This window comes from Sarcophilus harrisii, chromosome 1 (genome assembly GCF_902635505.1).
Source record: "Sarcophilus harrisii chromosome 1, mSarHar1.11, whole genome shotgun sequence".
NCBI lineage: Eukaryota > Metazoa > Chordata > Mammalia > Dasyuromorphia > Dasyuridae > Sarcophilus > Sarcophilus harrisii.
In genome coordinates, this window is record NC_045426.1 from 611,177,259 (window position 1) to 611,195,267 (window position 18,009).

At 34.7% G+C, this 18,009-nt stretch overlaps 1 protein-coding gene across 1 annotated transcript in view; it reads left to right on the forward strand.

The window, feature by feature from the left end:
• FER1L6 (fer-1 like family member 6) overlaps positions 1 to 18,009 on the forward strand; it is a 277,428-nt gene that overhangs the window by 82,756 nt on the left and 176,663 nt on the right. Inside the window, exons 2-5 of the mRNA XM_031947271.1 lie at positions 9,164 to 9,284; positions 13,199 to 13,253; positions 13,351 to 13,482; positions 17,561 to 17,623. Of these exons, the coding sequence (XP_031803131.1) occupies positions 9,164 to 9,284; positions 13,199 to 13,253; positions 13,351 to 13,482; positions 17,561 to 17,623 (371 nt within the window). The remainder of the gene's footprint in view (positions 1 to 9,163; positions 9,285 to 13,198; positions 13,254 to 13,350; positions 13,483 to 17,560; positions 17,624 to 18,009) is intronic.

An 18,009-nucleotide genomic window follows, 5' to 3' on the forward strand; every position in this document is an offset into this window, starting at 1 on the left:
GAAAGAAACATATTTTGCCATTTCTTCTTATTCCCAAATTACCTTTACTCTCCTAATCAAATTGGCAGCAAAGATCATCTAGATGTCAAGAAGAAAACAACCCATGTAACTTCATATATAGACTGGACTCTAAAACGGCCAAAGCCTCACAAAGCAGGCTAGAAACAGGAAAGTCGGGCCACAAACAGAAGTATACTTGATTTCAGAGTGAGAAAAATGACATTTAAGGAGGAGGGCTTAATCACTGCTGATGTTAGGGCCATGTATATACAGGAAAGGGGTTGACCCCTCTATTAAATAAGGAGTGGTAAATCCCTCAGTGAAATCCAGCATACAAATGATTATTATTATGCTAAGCCCAAGGCACAGCCTGCTTGCTGGGGCTTAGCTCTGGGAAACAGAGTACTTTCAAAATATTTTGACATCACTAAAAAAAAGTAGCTGATAAACTCCTAGGGTTTTATTGTTTGAATTTTAAAGATAATTCTCATTAATACAAATGAATATTTAATTAATAGAATTTCAACCACTGTGAGGGTAGTTTCAGTCCATTTTGGGGACTGAACCATATGGTTTAAAAAAAAAATACTACCTAAATATTGTTTCTTGGATTTCATGGTAGACCTTGATGGACTATCATCTGTATTTTTGAAGGGATTTTCCTAAGGACTGAGATTGTGAATATGTTAAAGTATTTTAAGAATCTCCTGGAAGGTAAAGTATCAATAATCTCCTTTCTCCCCCAGTTCCCATTTCCCAGTTCTCATGATGCTATCTCCGGTATTGAGGAATCTACCATCCCCAAAAACCAAGAATGAAAGTTATATAATTGTAGACAAGCCAGTGACATCTCAGATAAAACAAAAAGAATTGTTTCCATTTGTTAGTCAGGATTTTTTTTTCATGGAATTGCCAGTATCTTATGTTTGCAGAGCTTTAGAAGTCTTAGAAGTGCTCAACATACAATTTCACATTAGATAATCTTATTGACTACAATAAGCTGGTGAGATAGACCCATCTCACACATATGTTGTGAATTAGGAATCAGAGGCAAAAAGAGAAATCTAATCAGTCAACGTCACTCAGTTACTACTTGTGAAAGACAGTACTCAAGCCTAGCTACTTGATTCCAAGGCTGTGGGTTGCCATGTGGGGGATATGTTTTAATTAATTATAGATTCACAATATCCATAGATTATTGGAGTTGAAGGGTTTTCACCTATAAAATGAAGGGACTTCTAAGTTCCCTTTTCGGCCCTAGGTTTCTGATCTGTTATATAAGTATCTAACCCCACTTTTTCCTTTCATAGACAGAAAGAAAGCATATTTTCCCTCTATTGATTGGTTTTGAAACTGACTGAAGAAACTAGCTGCTTGCAAATACCACTGAATTCTCCTAAATCTTTGAATTCTGGATCTATAATCCTATGTTCCTAAAATGTCAATGTGTGTTTGTTCTATTGTCTTTTCAGAAAAGGAATGTTTGGACTGAAATTAAAGAAGAAAAGGAAGAAAGAGGAGAAGGGATTGATTCTAGCAAACAAAGGTGCACAAGGTAAGACAGAGTGAATGAATGGAATGTGTGGCTTGGTTCTGCAGCATAGAAGGCCATAATCTTTTGTTTGCTCAGGGATGTTTACATCCAATATCAATCCACATATGTTACAGGAACACCTGGCACATTTCCTATCATGTTAATTTAACTAATTCAGCAAACATTTATTGAGGGCTTATAATCTAGTAGGAACTAAGGATATGAAATGACAGTTCCTATCTTCAAAGAGTTTAGAACCCACTAAGGTGAATAAAACACTTAAACTACATAGAAGTCAAAATGTAGTAAATACAAAAGAAAGCACCAGTCAGAATATTAAGAGAAATTTAAAGAGAGAAAATCTTCAGTATAGGGGATGAAAGAAGACTTTATGGAAAAGGGAGTTCTTGAGCTAGCTGGACCTTTAATGAAGCAAAAAAAAAAAAAAAAATTCCATAGGTAAAAATGGAAGAGAAGTTTGTTCTAGTATTTGAGGATGGTGTGAAGAAAAAGGGCTGAAATCAGGAGAGAGCAACATGAGAACTAAAGGAGAAGGTGCCAGATGTTGGTGATTGATATCTTACCTCCCAATAAGGGGAAAGAACTTTGAACTGCTGAAAAGTTAAATAATACTCTCCTATGTTAGGTCTCACCTTCCCTTGAGATTTACATACTCTGCATTACGTGCAGTACCAGAAAAGGGATCTGAGTAGCTCCTCTACAATACATCCTTCTGTATATTCATCCTTCCTCTTTCTGCCTCTGTCTGGCAGTGGGATTTTCTTTCTAGAGAGCATATCGGTTTATTGATTTCCTCCCCCCCGCCCCCCCCTGGTCTTAGTATGTATCTTTGTCTGTGACCTATCACAGTCTGTGTCTCTGAATTAACCTTGGAATAAATAAGATCTGGATTCAATGCTATTACCAGTAATTAAAAGTGAAATTATCACGAGCAAGTTACTACCCCTCGAACCTCAGTTTTATCATCTATATCATGTGAATGATGAAACCTATTATACTTATTTTACCATATTGTTATGAGACTCAAGTATGATAATAAATGTAAAATACTTTTCAAAGCTTCAAATTGAAATATCAACCCATTGTCATTATTCCCATTTGAATAGAATGACTAACAAAGTATAACATTTTGTTAGTATTTCATGTTTACAGTAGCATTTTAATATGTTGCCTCTGAATTGCACAACAATCCTGTGAGGTAGATAATATTGCTAGTATTAACTTAATTGAGGGATTATGATTTGCTCATAGTTACATAGTTAGTAAATATTTGAGCTTCAGAGCCTCTGATTCTAAAACATTGCTCTTAAAAGTCTATGACACTCAAGTGTTGTGAACAGCACAACACAAATGGGCTAGTGGCGGTTGAAAATAAGAATTTGCTGATAATTCAACAAAGCTGTTTATTAAGAGAAATCATGCTGCTTATATATCTTAAAACCATATGCTATTATGAAAGGCATTGTTCTGTGACCAACCCTGGTTTCTGTTTTCTATGATTTAACTCTATGAAGCATGTTGTTAGTTTCTAGGGACTCAATCTTGTGTAAAGTTCACAATGCCCCAGTAAATTTGCCAGGACCTTATATTTTCTCATGATTTCAAGCTTAAATACACCCTTGATTAATCTTAATAAGAGCAGAACATCCCAGTTACTGAAATTTCTAGCTTCCTGGGAGTTTTCTACAAGTAAGGTCAATAAGATTATTAGATACATCATTTTCTAATCTGTACTTCTATATCTTTTCCGTACCTTTGCTTAGTAATTAATCTTTCAGTAATCCTGGGGTGGGGGAGAGGGATATTTAGCATTAAATAATGGCCTACTGTGCCTGCAAAAGCTCAAGAAAAATCCATTAAAATAGATTAAAAGAAACTTCTGACTGATGTCTCAGTTTCAAAGTGTCTAACTCCTCTTTTATCATGCTGGGAAATTCAAGGATTCCAGTCATCTCCCCATTTTGATGTAAAGGCGGAGGGGAATAACCTTCACATAGATTTGATGTCATATTTTACAATTTCATTTACAAAAGACTTATTATTATGGTATTTTCCTAATAATAAATTCCCTCAGGGTTGCTAGTAGGCATGCTTTACAAAATGGTAATTAACTGCTTTGACACATTCATGCGTCCATAATAATGGTAAAGGTTTAGAGGACACAGCTTTTGTTTGAAAATCTAAGGTAATAAATAAATTTTTATCCTAAAGAGATTACCAAAAAGGGAAAACGTACTACATGTACAAAAACATTTAATTAGGTCTTTTTGTAGTGACAAAGAATTGGAAATTGAGGGAATGCCCATTAGTTGGGGAAAGGATGAACAAATTGTGCTATATGGTTGTGATAGAATACTACTTAGTGTGCTATAAGAAATGATGAACAGTATAGTTTCAGAAAATTTTGAAAAGATTTGCATGAACTGATGATGAATGAAATGAGCAGAACTAGAACATTGTATATAGTAATAGCAACTTTGTTTGATGATCAACAATATGATTGACTTAACTTTTCTTAGCAATATAATAATCCAAAAAAAAATCCAAAAGACACATGACTGAAAAATAGTCTTCATCCAGAGAAAGAACTATAGTGTTTGAATGCAGATCAAAGCATACTATTCTCAGTTTTTTGGTTGTGTTTTCTTTCTTTCTGTTGGTTTTACTCTTTTGTTCTGATTTTTCTTTCATAACATGACTAATATGGAAATATGTCTAATATTTTTACACATATATAATCTATATGAGATCACTTGCTTTCTTTGTGAAGGAGAGGGAAGAAGACAGAAAAAATTGAAACATAATCTTATGAAAAATGTTGAAAGCTATATTTGCATCTAATTAAAAAAAATAAAGTACTATTTTAAAAAATTTTTATTGAAGCTTTTTATTTTCAAAACAGACAAGGATAATATTTTACCATTGATCCTTGAAAAACCTTGTGTTCCAATTTCCCCTCCCTTCTTCCTTCCCCCTCCCCTAGATGGCAAGTTATCCAATATATGTTAAACATATTGTTAAACATGTTAAACATTGGTACAAATATATGTAAATACAATATAGGCATACATATTTATACAATTATCTTGCTGCACAAGAAAAATCAGATCAAAAAGAAAGAAAATAACATTCAAGCAAACAATAACAAAAGAAGTGAAAATGCTATCTTGTGATCCCCACTCACTTCCCACAGTCCTCTCTCTGGATGCAGATAGCTCTTATAATCATAAGATCATTGGAACTGGCCTGAATCATCTCATTGTTGAGAAAAGCCACATCCATCAGAATCGATAATTGTATAATCTTCTTGTTGCTGAGTGCAATGATCTCCTGGTTCTTCTCACTTCACTTAGTATCAGTTCATGTAGGTCTCTCCAGGCCTCTCTGAAGTCATCCTGCTGGTCATTTCTTACAGAACAATAATATTCCATAATATTTATATACCACAATTTATTCAGCCATTCTCCAATTGATGAGCATCCACTCAGTTTCCAGTTCCTTGCCACTACAAAGAGGGCTGCCACAAACATTTTTGCACATGTGGGTCCTTTTCCCTCCTTTAAAATCTCTTTGGGATATAGGCCCTATAGACACACTGCTGGATCAAAGGGTATGCCCAGTTTGATAATCTTTTGAGTATAGTTCCAAAGTGCTCTCCAGAATGGCTGGATCCAGTCACAATTCCACTAACAATGTATCAGTGTCCAAGTTTTCCCACACTGGTCATTACTGTTTCTTGTCATCTTAGCCAATCTGACAGGTGTATAGTCGTACCTTAGAGTTGTCTTAATTTGCATTTCTTTGATCAATAGTGATTTAGAGCATCTTTTCATATGATTACAAATAATTTCATTTTCTTTATCTATAAATTATTTGTTCATATCCTTTGATCATTTATCAATTGGAGAATGGCTTCAATTCATATAAATTTGAGTCAATTATCTATATATTTTAGAAATGAGGCCTTTATTAGGACCCTTTAATGTCAAAATGTTTCCCCAGTTTATTGTTTCCCTTCTAATTTTGTCTGCATTAGTTTTGTTTGTACAAAAACCTTCTAACTTAATATAATCAAAATTTCCTATTTGGTATTTAATAATAAGTTCTACTTCTTTGTTCCTTCTTCTTCCTGGACACAAATTCCTTCCTCCTCCACAGATCTAAGAGGTAAACTATCCTATGTTCTTCTAACTTGTTTATCATATCATTCTTTGTGTCTAAATCATGAGCTCATTTCTACCATATTTTCGTATATGATGTTAGGCATGGGTCAGTGCCTAGTTTCTGCCATGATAGTTTTCAATTTTCCCAGCAATTTTTGTCAATAGTGAGTTCTTATCCCAAAAGCTGGTGTCATTGGGTTTGTCAAACACTAGATTGCTATATTCATTGATTATTTTGTCCTGTGAAACTAACCTACTCCACTGATCAACTACTCTATTTCTTAGCCGGATCTTATGATTTTCTCTATTCCTATTGGTAAGATTTCCTTCTTAGCTCAGTTTATGTGCACATAGTTTGAATATGCTCTCTTTTATCAGGAACGATCAGAAAAGGAGATGAAATTCACTCCTTATATATAGGAATTGTCTAATAAAACTTAGTGTTATTTGTCCCTAAGATTACTTGCCTTTTTATTAGGTATATGCATTTTAGGATACATAAATTAAGCTCTAATGAGTAGAATAAATAATCTAAAGATAATAAATCTAAAGCTCTAAGAAGCAGAATTACTTTTTTCAGGCAATGATAAGAAACACTATCTAGAACAAAGTATAGTACTTTAAAGTTTGCAAAATATTTTACAAATATTATTTCATTTTATCTCCACAGTAGACCTAAAAGAGGAATGAGCTATTGATTGAGGCAGGCAGAGGTTAAGTAAATTGCCAAAAGTCACATAGCTAGTAAGTGAGAGATTTAAATTCAGGTCTTCATGACTCCAGATGCAGCTCTATCCCAGTACAACAACTACAGAGGGCCTTTTCTTTTGTACCTCTGATACAATATTCAAAGTAAGGTTCTCCTTCTTAAAGTGTAGTAAGAGCTCAAAAAAATTGCCACCCAATTGGTTTCATTTAATTTTCTACAGGATTGACCATTTGGGGATTTTTAAAATTCATTAATATTTGAATGAATTAGTTTAATCAGGTTACTGAGAGAACTGAGCACAGGAAACTGAGGGAATGGAAGTTGTAGCAGACTGAAGACGAGGAAGAGATAATTTTGGAATATGCAAAAGACAATTAAGGATCTTAAGGACACAAGTGGTACTTGTATCACTGCTGATGATCAATGGCAAGAGATTCAGAATAGAAAGGCAGAATTGAGAAGTGAACAGCTGCTTAAGAAGACTGTATGTAATGTTCAGATTTCTGGACTACTACTTAAAATAGGAATGATGGGCTCTTGTCCAGGGATGAAACACAACTTAACATGGTTCTAAAGATGTTTCTGCTATCTTTCAAATTTAATTATGAGGGCTTTAAATGGAAAAGGAAAGGGAGGGAAGAAAACTGTGTTGTTGTTTTTTGCTTAAATCCATAAACCAGACGTTATTGATAGGAGACCTACTCACTCCTCAAGGATTCTCAGAGAATCTAGAAGTAGTCAGACTAAAAAAGATAATCTAAATGACTATATATTTTGCAGTCAAAGGTGGAGAAGCTCCATACAGTCAATTAAAACAATATCTGGAGCTGACTGTGGCTTAGATCATGAGCTTCTTCCTGCAAAATTCAGACTTAAATTGAATAAAGTAGGGGAAACAATCAGACCATATAGTTGTGACCTAAATGACATCCTTTATGAAAATGTCATTCATGTCATGCCATTACATTCCTAATGGCAACTAGGAAGAATTTTATTGAGAAAGGAAGACAGGCGGAGCCTAGGGGATCAAAGCCACATTCGTAAGGGCTGGATTTTTCTAGGTACAAATGTAGTTGTGGTAGTCAGAAAGCAATAAGGACTACAATGGTTGCTAGAGCAGAGTTGATTAGGAGGGTTAATATTAGGTTAATTATTTTTCTCTGGTTTTACCCAGAACTTAATGATTGGAAATCAGTAGTACTAATTATACTAGAAAAATAGGAGCCTCATCAGTAGATGGAAACATATAGAAATAGTCATACAACATCTACGAAGTGTCAGTATCAGGCTGCAGCTTCAAATCCGAAGTGGTGTGTAGATGTGAAATGGTAAAAGAATTGTCAAAAGAGGCAAACAATTAAGAACAAGGAGCCAATGATTACGTGTAAACCATGGAAGCCGGTTGCTACAAAGAATGTTGAGCCGTAAATGCCGTCAGAGATAGTAAAGGGGACTTCATAGTATTTTGTGGCTTGGAGGATTGTGAAATATAGGCCTAAAGCAATAGTAATTGTTAAGGCTTGGATTATTTGTTTGTGGTCACCTTCTATTAGGCTATGATGTGCCCAGGTGATGGAGACGCCTAAAGCTAGAAGAATGGCTGTGTTTAACAGTAGGACTTCTAGTGGGTTAAGGGGGTGGATTGCTACAGGAGGTCAACAGCCCCCTAGTTCTAGGGCTGGGGATAGGCTTGAGTGGTAAAAAGCTCAGAAAAAGCCTAGGAAAAAGAAAATTTCTGATGTAATGAAAAGGACTATGCCGTAGCGTAGGCCTTTTTGGACTACAGGGATGTGATGTCCTTATATGAATGGAGATACCTTATTCTTTTTTCTAACGTTGCCATCTCTCTAGTTCAGATCCTTATCATCTAATATCTGATTTATTCTAATAGCTTATATGTTGGTTTGCCTGCTTCAGATTTCTTCCGACTCTAATTCATCTTCCATTCAATGACTGAAGTGATTTTCATAAAGTATTGGTGAATGTCATGAATATCACACACACCATTTCCACCACTCTAAACTTCAGCATCTTCCTATTGATTATAGGATCAGATACAAAATGCTCTGCTTGTCATTATGTAGACTAGCCCCTTCATACCTTTTCAATTTTCTTGCACCTTACTTCATGACATGTACTCTTTGATCCAGTAACAGCCCTGCTGGCTGTTCTTTGATCAATACACTCTATCTTTCACTTCTAAGCATTCTCTCTGGATATCCATTTTGCTTAGAATACCCTCCTTCTCTTCTGGTCCATATTGAATATAATTTTTATTGCATTATGACCTGAAAAGGATACGTTTAATATTTCTGCTTTTCTGTTTTTACCTATAAAATTTTTATGTACTAATATATGGTCAATCTTTGTAAAGGTACAATTGACCACTTAGAAAAAAGTGTATTTCTTTTTATTTCCATTCAGTTCTCTCCTCTGCTCCAACTATTAACCCCTGTCTTACTTTAAGTCCTGTGTTTTACAGATTAGATACTTTTGTCTTTGTTTCTTCAGAGAAACGTGGAGAAATTGCAGTCCCTTAGGAGGGATTCTACTTTTAATTGTAAATTTTTGTGTATTAATATGTGATCAATCTTTGTAAAGATACCATTAACCACTTAATAAGAAGTGTATTACTACATATATTCAGTTCTCTCCCCCACTTCAACTACTAATCTCCCTGATTTACTTTAAGTTCCATGTATTACAGATTAGATACTTTTGTCTTTGTTTCTCCAGAAGGGCATGGAGAAATTGCAGCGTCTCAGGAGGGATCTTCTACACAAGCAGGACAAGATGCTGACCTGATGCAAGATAGCACACTCACTTTTCCAACATCCTCAGTCCCTCTGAAGAGAAGGTACAATATTGTCCTCTTCCAAAAGCCTACCACATCTGTTGTCCAGCAGAGATTTGCCTAATGATATCATTTATCTTCATAATCTCATAGAATTGGCTGGGCTAGCTTCTTAGCCCCATCCTTAGTAGTGATAGGATTTGCAAGGAGTACCAAAGTGTTAATCACACAGCAGGAGTAGCATCATATGGAATGTTAGGAGGCAAACTAAGGACCTGTTGAAGAGACAAGGTCTCAGATGCTACTGCAAGAGCTTCAGTGATGGGACTAAAGGTCCTTGCCTTGCTTTTGTTCCCCGAAGGAAAGATGTTTTACTTAGAAGGTATTGTAACATGCCAAAACCAGATTTGAGGTACTCTCTAAAAATTTCCAGTTAGTAGATCTAAAAATATCTAGTTAATAGATCTAGGCCTTGCAAATCTAGACTAGTAAATGTAGGTCTACTGGTTATATTATCATAATTAATTATATTAATACAGTTTATTAATTTTGTTGTTATATTCTATTAATTCTTTTCTATTAAATTCTATTGAATATGTTTTAATTAGTATTAGACATTTTTTAATAATTTCTCAAGTTGATGACTTATACAAAATTGTTTCTACCCTTTGATCACTTGTCTATTTGAGAAAAGGGCATTATGCTTATAAGTGTATCAACTTCATATATGAAAGAAAAAAACAATCATCTATTCAGTACCTTACTATGTGTCAGATACTCTTTTAAACATTTATATGTTATTTGATTCTCACAACACCCCTACCAGTTAGATGCTTTTATTATTCTCATTTTGTAGTTGAAGAAACTGAGTCAGACAAATTACAGTATAGAAAAATGATTTACCTACCTCATATAGCTAATAAGTGTCAGATTTAATTCCTCCTGTCTTCAAGTTCTGAAATCTATCCACTATGTCACGTGGGTGCCTAGGATTGGGTATCACATATATGCTAGATATTTATTCAAATATTTTCTCCCTTAATCTGTGTACTTTATTTTAATTTTTGAAATATTATTTATAATAAAAATAATAGTCTCTAGTAAATCCTTTCAGTTTTCTCCTCTCTATAATTGAAATAAATGTTATTCTCTTTTCTTCCAAAATTTTTTTATGACTTTATAGCATATTGAGATAAATGATCCCGTTGGAATTCATTGCAGTATATAATTTTGAATGTGGTTGTAAATTCATTTTTCCAGCTTAATTTTACCTAACTTTTACTGTCTATTTTTATTGAATTTTAATTGCTTTTCTCAATAGTTTTGTTTTAGATTTATCAAAAATGAATCTCTTATATATAGTAGGTTGTCTTTTCTATTCTATTTTTTCCATTTCATAGAGAAATTAATACTTTTGTAATTAATGCTTTATACTATAATTTGAATTATTTTATATTCTTGCTTATTTGTTTCTTTATTAATTTTTATTTTGATTATTTAATTCTTTAACTCATGTTATGATTGGTATTGCATTAAATTGATTCATTAATTTGGGAAATAAGGACTTATACTGACAATCTAAATATCAGGGGAGTCCTCTTTAATGAATTTTTTCCTCATTTAAAGTTGTTTTTTTTTTTAATTTTCCTATTTATCTAGTAAATGCTTACAATTTTTTTGACAATTCTATTATAAGACATAAATTCCAATTCTATCTTAGATGTTAGATGACCCTAGACATCTCACTTAAACCTTAGTTTCCACATCTATAAAATGGAATTGTAAGGATTGCCACTATAGATAGCTAGGTAGTTTTACACCACACTAAATGTTGAGAATGCAAAGAAAGAAAAAAAAAAAGAACACTTTCCACCCTTGTGGGAAAGACAACATTCATACAACTATGTACATTTAAGAGACATCCAGGGTAAATTGGAGGTATGTCAGAGGGAAGCTACTAGCATTAAGGAAAAGCTCCTTGCAGAAGATGAGATTTCAGCTGAGATCTGGAGGAAGCCAGGAAAGCCAAAAGGCAGAAACGAGCAGGGAGAGATTCCAGACATAGGTGGTAGCCAGTGAAAATGTACTGATTTTGGAGATATAATCTCTTGTGCGAAGAACAATAGACAGGGGGCCAGTGTCTTTATACTATAGAATATGTGTGTGGGGGGAATAAAGTGTAAGAAGAGATGAAATACAGAAAGGGACAAGTTAGTTTTCAAACCTAAAGGATTTTATATGGGATCCTGGAGGTAAAAGGGATTCATTAGTTTATTGAGAGGGAGCGGTCCTATCTGTGATTTAGGAAGATTACTTTGGTAGCTGAGTGAAGGATGGACTGAAGTGAGCCGACCCAGCAGCAGGCTGTTGCAGTAATACAGGTTTGATGTGATAATGGTCTGTAGAGGGGGACATATATGACAGATATTATAATGGTAGAAATAACAGGTCTTGTCAACTGACCATTATGGGAGAATAAGTGGGGAGTTGAGAATGACATCAAAGTTTTGAGCCTAGGTGACTGGGAAGATGGCTGTGCTCTCAGCAGTAAGGGAAGATGGGGCAAACATTTTGGGGAAAATATATTAAGGTCAGGTTTGGTTTTATTGAGTTTGTAGGTTTTCCAGTTCAAAGTTGTCTAAAAACAGTAGAAAATATGAAGCTGGAGGTCAAGAAAAAAAGTTAGGGGTTCAATAGGAAGAAATAGATCTAATAATCTGCATAGACATGATAATGAAATCCATGGAAGCTGATGGGAACATCAAATGATATAGTATAATGGAAGAAGACCTAGGAGGGTCTCCTAAGTCTAAAGACCTTAGGAGACACCTGTGGTTATTGAGGACAGCATGGATAAGGAGAGTGAAAAGAAGTAGTCAGGAAACAGGAGAACCAGGAGAGAACAGTGTTGTGAAAATCTAGAGACAAAACATATTAAAAAGTGGGAGCAGCCATGTCAAAAGCTGAAAAGAGGTTGATAAGGATGAGGAGTGAGAAAAGGCCATTAGATTCAAAAGTCAATAGTAATTTTAAAGAGAACAATTCCAACATCAAATGAGATTTGTGTGTTTATATATATATATATATATATATATATATATATATATATATATGTAATATATATATGTTTACACATATATGCATACATGTATACCTATACATATATACACATATGTAATATAAATATATAAGGGACAACTAGGTAGCACAGCTGATAGATTCCAGGCCTGAAGTCAGAACTCAATTTTCTGAGTTTAAATCTGGCCTCAGATACTTACTAGATATGTGACCTTGGGCAAGTCAATTAACACTGTTTGCCCATTTCCTCATCTATAAAATAATCTGGAGAATGAAATGTCACACCACGCCGATTGTTGTTGTTGTTCCTCTTCATTTTGGAAGAAGATCAGTGAACTGATGGAATGATGTCTTGACTTGTGCATGAATTGGACTTAAGTGACGCAGAATATCTCTGCCAAGAAAATCCCAAATGCGATCATGGAAAATTGGACATGACTGAAATGACTGAACAACAACAAAATAAATACTTGTGCATGTACACAGAGAAAGAGAGAGATAGAGGTACAGAGAGACACAGAGAGAGATAGAGACAGAAAGAGAGACAGAGAGAGATATAAAAAGAGAGAGACAGAAACAAAGAGACAGAGACAGAGAAAGAGAGAGATACAGAGAGACAGAGTGAGAGAGAAAACAAGAGAGTGAGTGAGCATTTGTCGATTTGACTTGATCCTTGCAACTGAGTAGAAGCTCCATTTTACAGATGTGGAAATTAGATTGAGAGATTTACATATACATAAACATATATACACGTGCATATACATATATATGTAATATAAAGAATTTTATCAGTCTTAAAGTGTTATAATAATAATATAATAAAAATACAATAATAATAGCTACCATCACCACTACTGTTCTTATTAAGGAGTCAATCTTTTCTTCTCTCCTTTTAACAGATCAAAATTGGTGACAAAGATCCATGATGGTGAAGCCAAATCCCAAAGTTACCAAGTGAGTGTATAGCATTTGTAATATATATATAGACATGACAGTTATAGAAATGGACAGTGACTTCTGGAATGACATGGATCACTCCTTTGTATTGCAGATTGCCATAATCATCATTGAAGCCCGGCAACTGGTAGGAGAAAACATCGATCCAGTTGTCATCATTGAAATTGGGGATGAGAAGAAGCAAACATCAGTCAAAGAAGGGACAAACAGCCCCTTTTACAATGAAGTAAGTCATTCTTTTTTTTTAAGTCATTCTTATATAATCGTTAATTCTCTTTCTCCCACTCTGCTCTACTCTCCTGGTCTTAGCATTAGACCACTTAGGTTTTTAATTATGGTGTTGTCATTCAGCGTGACTGTTTTAGTCAAAATTAATTTTAGTAATCTTGGTTTTCTCATCTGAAAGTGAAGGTGTTAGATTGGATGTTTTTAGATGGACTGAGGTTCATTCCACTTTTAACTGTCTACAAATCACTAACTAGAAAAATATGGAAAAACATAGTCCAACCCATGAATTCCATTTCAGCTGATAATTTCAATTTCTTAACAACTGTTCTCCCATCTCCCAAAAGTGGAGAATAAAGAACTGATTGGTGATTCCTCTCCTTCTCCATGTTTTGCTTCCTCCTGGGATACATTTTACAGTGAAATGTAAGCAAGAGGAAAAAGGAAGAGAATCCAAGATATAGAATCAGCATGTAAAAGCAGATCAAGATTGCAGAGATTATCTGCTTCAATTTTCTCATTATATAGATACAAAATTGAGGCCCCAGTAGTTGAGGTGTTTTGACCAAAGGCACATAGTGGTAAATAATGGACTTGGCACTGAAACTTTAATACTCTGATTCGGACTTTTTCTACAACATGACCTTGATGGTTCTCTTCTGGATAACTAAGTTGACAATAAATAAACAAACGAATGAATAACCAACCAACCAAATAAATAATGATAGCTAGAATTAATATAGTGTGTTAAGACTTGCAAAGTGTTTTACAAATATCATCTCATTTGATCCTCTCAACAACCCTGGGAGATAAATAATATTATTATTACCATTTAATGGGTGAAGAAATTAGAGCAGATAGTGGTTAAGTGGCTTGCCTAGGGTCATACAACTAGTAAGTATTAGAGGATGGTTTTGAACCCAGATTTTCCTGTGGTCTGTCCACGGTTACATCAGACTGCAGTAAGTAAGGCAAAGATAATTCTGAGTTAAGACAGAAAGGTTTTAGATAGGATTCAGGTGATGAACTACAGATCTTCTGTGGAAGAAGCAGCTTAGATGCGTTAAAAGATACCACCAGGTTGGTCACAAAGGGATGAATTGTGTTTTTTCAAGATCCACCACTAAATTGTAGAAGAATGCAATCTACAATGGCAGAAGGAGTATCCTAAAGGAGCCTAGGTTCAAAATCTGCTTCTGAGGCTTAATCCCCCTAGACCTGTATCCTCAGCTCAGGATGGCTTGATGAGATAGCTTCTGAAATGCCTTTAGATTAAATCTCAGACATAAGAGTCTAGATGTAAGCCAAGATTTTCTTGATTCTTGATCTAGTGCTCCATCCACTCTGCCACCTTGCTCCAGTAGATATGGCAAAAAATAATTCTGAGTTATGATAGAAGGGCTTTTTGTATTATCCAGATAATGGACTCTAAATTAGCTACGTTAGCCTCTTCCTCTCAAGAATAACCCCATTACAATGGGGGCAGTTGCCTATCCTACACTTTTGAAAACTGACCCTTCTGAAAAAGCTGAGAGGAAGGGTCACTTGTTTTTTGTTGTGCAGCCTTAGCCTTCTGAATGTAAAACTGAAAGCTCTTGTGATCAGTGGAGTCCTTTCAAGTGACTGCTATATAATGCCAATGGTAATTTTCCATCTGTGCTTAGAGCTCTAGGTAGCTCCTGCCTAGATATGCCTGAGGCAGTACCAAGACACAACAAGATCAAGCAGAGAGCAGAGCCTCTGAGTGATGGGGAAGATTAAAACAGCTAAATCTCTTTGGGTTGGCTGAGGATTTATTCTGAGCCTGATTTTAAAGCACAGTGGCTAGAAGTTAACTAGAAATAAATCCCAAGAAAATGGGAGTGTGGTATAGAGTCAGGAGCATTGGATTTGGGTTTGGAAGATTTGGACTTAAAATGTGCTTTTTCAGTTTATAACCTATGTGCCTCTGAGAAAACCACTTCCACGCTATTGATTTGTCTACAAAAGGAAGCATTGTGGTAGGATGGAAAGAGGATTGGCTTTGGAGTCAGAAAATCTGGGGTCATATCTTGCCGCTGACAATGCTCATGTGATCTTAGAGAAGTCACAATCTCTGTGTCTTACTTTTCTTGTAAAATGAGGATGTTGGGATAGATGGTTTCTGATTCTTTAATTAGATAATTACTGATATCCCTTTGAGCCTGACTTCAAAAGAGCCTCAGTATTTTCATCTTTTACATAAAGCTAATAATAATTGTAGCAGCTACCTCACAGAGTTTATGTGAGGAAACAACTTGGTAAACTTTAAAACACTACATAAATATGAGTTGCTATTAATGAAAGATAGGTGGCTCAGTGCATAGGACCTCAGGATTGGAGTCAGACTCATCTTACTGAGTTCAAAATGACCTCAGATATTTATTAGCTGTGGGACACTGGACAAATCGCTTCACCCTGTTTATCTCAGTTTCCTCATCTGTAAAATGAACTGGAGGAGGAAAGGGAAAACCATTCTCCTATCTGCCAAGAAAACCTAAATGGGCTCATGAAGAATCAGACACAATCAGACACACATGAACAAAAACAAATTTATGAAAGGCAGAGTAAGTGGATAGCTAGATGATTCAGTAGATAGACTGCTAGACCTAAATTCATGGAGAACTGAGTTCAAATCTCATTTTAGACACTTACTTGCTCCGTGACCTTGGCAAATTACATTAATTTCAATTTCTTCACCTATAAAATGGGAATAATAGCTACTTTAAGGGATAAAATGATAACAATATTTGTAAAATACTTTGCCAGTCTCAAAGCACTATATAATATTATATATTAAATCATTATTATATATCATTATGATATTCTATCATGTTATTAAAATTATGATAAAATATTGGGCAGAAAACAGAGCTGTTTGAATCAAAGGATTGAAGTCTGAACCAAAAAGAATAAAGATATTATTTTAAGCAGTAATATGGTAATTTTGGTCTCTTCCCCAAGATTAGGCATTTATCAGTTTACCTAGTTATAACCCTCTCTCCCTATTTGGGGTTTACTGTTTCTAGTCTCTTTCAGGCTAATAAAATAAGTCCATTAAAAATTATATGTTCAATAAAAATTAAGAGAGAAGGCCCAAGGATTAAAGTGATTAGCTCTAGTGTATGGGCTTTGTAATAGCTCTTTGAGGAAATCTGAGGTCTTTTTTTTTTTTTCATTTATATTTACTAAACATTCAGCCCATTTGATTGTAGCCTTTTCTAAATCTTAATAGCAATACAAATATTTAATAATTAAAAAACATCTAGAGGTGGTCACTTGAAGTAATTCAGGTATTTATTTGATTTTGAGAACTAGATAATGGGGAATCATAATTATCTCTGTCAAGTATGTTAAATAGCATGAGTTGTTAAGGAAATTTGGGTGCTATCAAATGAGCTATGGATTTCTCAGGCCAGAGCCTTCCAGCATTTTATGATTCACAGAAGGCAGGCCCTGAAATCCCCAGCCCTTTCACCTACAGGATTTGATTCTTTGTTGTGTTGCTTTCTATCAGCAAAACGAAAATCTAAATCTTAGTTTGCAGCTTAAACCAAAAGCTACAAAAATCTTTTGGAAAGAGCATTTGGAAATGAATAAGTCTGGTATTGCTTGCCTGAGGAGACAGAAGCCTGATTGCACATTAAATGGTGCAAAACTGACTTTTACGTGCCTAAAACATAGGTGATCTCAACAACAGGTGCCATGAAGCTATCTGTGTAACTTTTGAGAATGTATAATTTTTGGAATAGTAATATTGACTAGACATATAGGATTTTTATGGTTTACAGATTACTTCAAATAGATTATTTTTTGTTGCTTTCTCAGATCTTTGTAAGGTAGGTAATATAGTCAGCAAAATCTCTATTTTATAGATGAGAAAACCTAGCCCTTTACCCAAAGTGAGTAACCAGTAAATAACAGAGCTGAGAATCAAACTTAGGTTTTCTGTTCCAATTTTGATGCTCTTTTAATTATAAATGAGATGCCACTTTTCTCTTTTGAATGTCCTGGTGAGTAAGATTGGGATAAAAGATTATATATCTTTTTTTTTTAAACAGTATTTCGTGTTTGACTTCATTGGACCCCAAGTACATCTTTTTGACAAAATCATCAAAATCTCGGTAAGTGTGGCATTCACTATGTCAGCTCTGTCTCATAAAGGGAGACTAGGTCATCAAAGTGTGTATGTCCTCCAAAGGCTAAAGTGTAATATTGAGTTGGTCATAGAATGGGCATTGAGAGATTAGCATCTTTAGCTTAAAATTGCTTAAAGAGTGAACTTTGGAAATGAGAGAGAAAAATTCTATTGAGAAGAAAATGCCTGTGGTTATTAAAAGCACATTATAACCTAGCAAATAGAACAATTTAATTGAAGCAGGCATATTAAGAAAGCATGGATATTAAACTCAGGCTGCAAGCTATCTCCTTGTGGGGTACAGTTTTTGTTTCTCAGAGTTGGTAACAAGATTCATTTTCTCTTAATTTTATCTGGAATATAAACAAAATT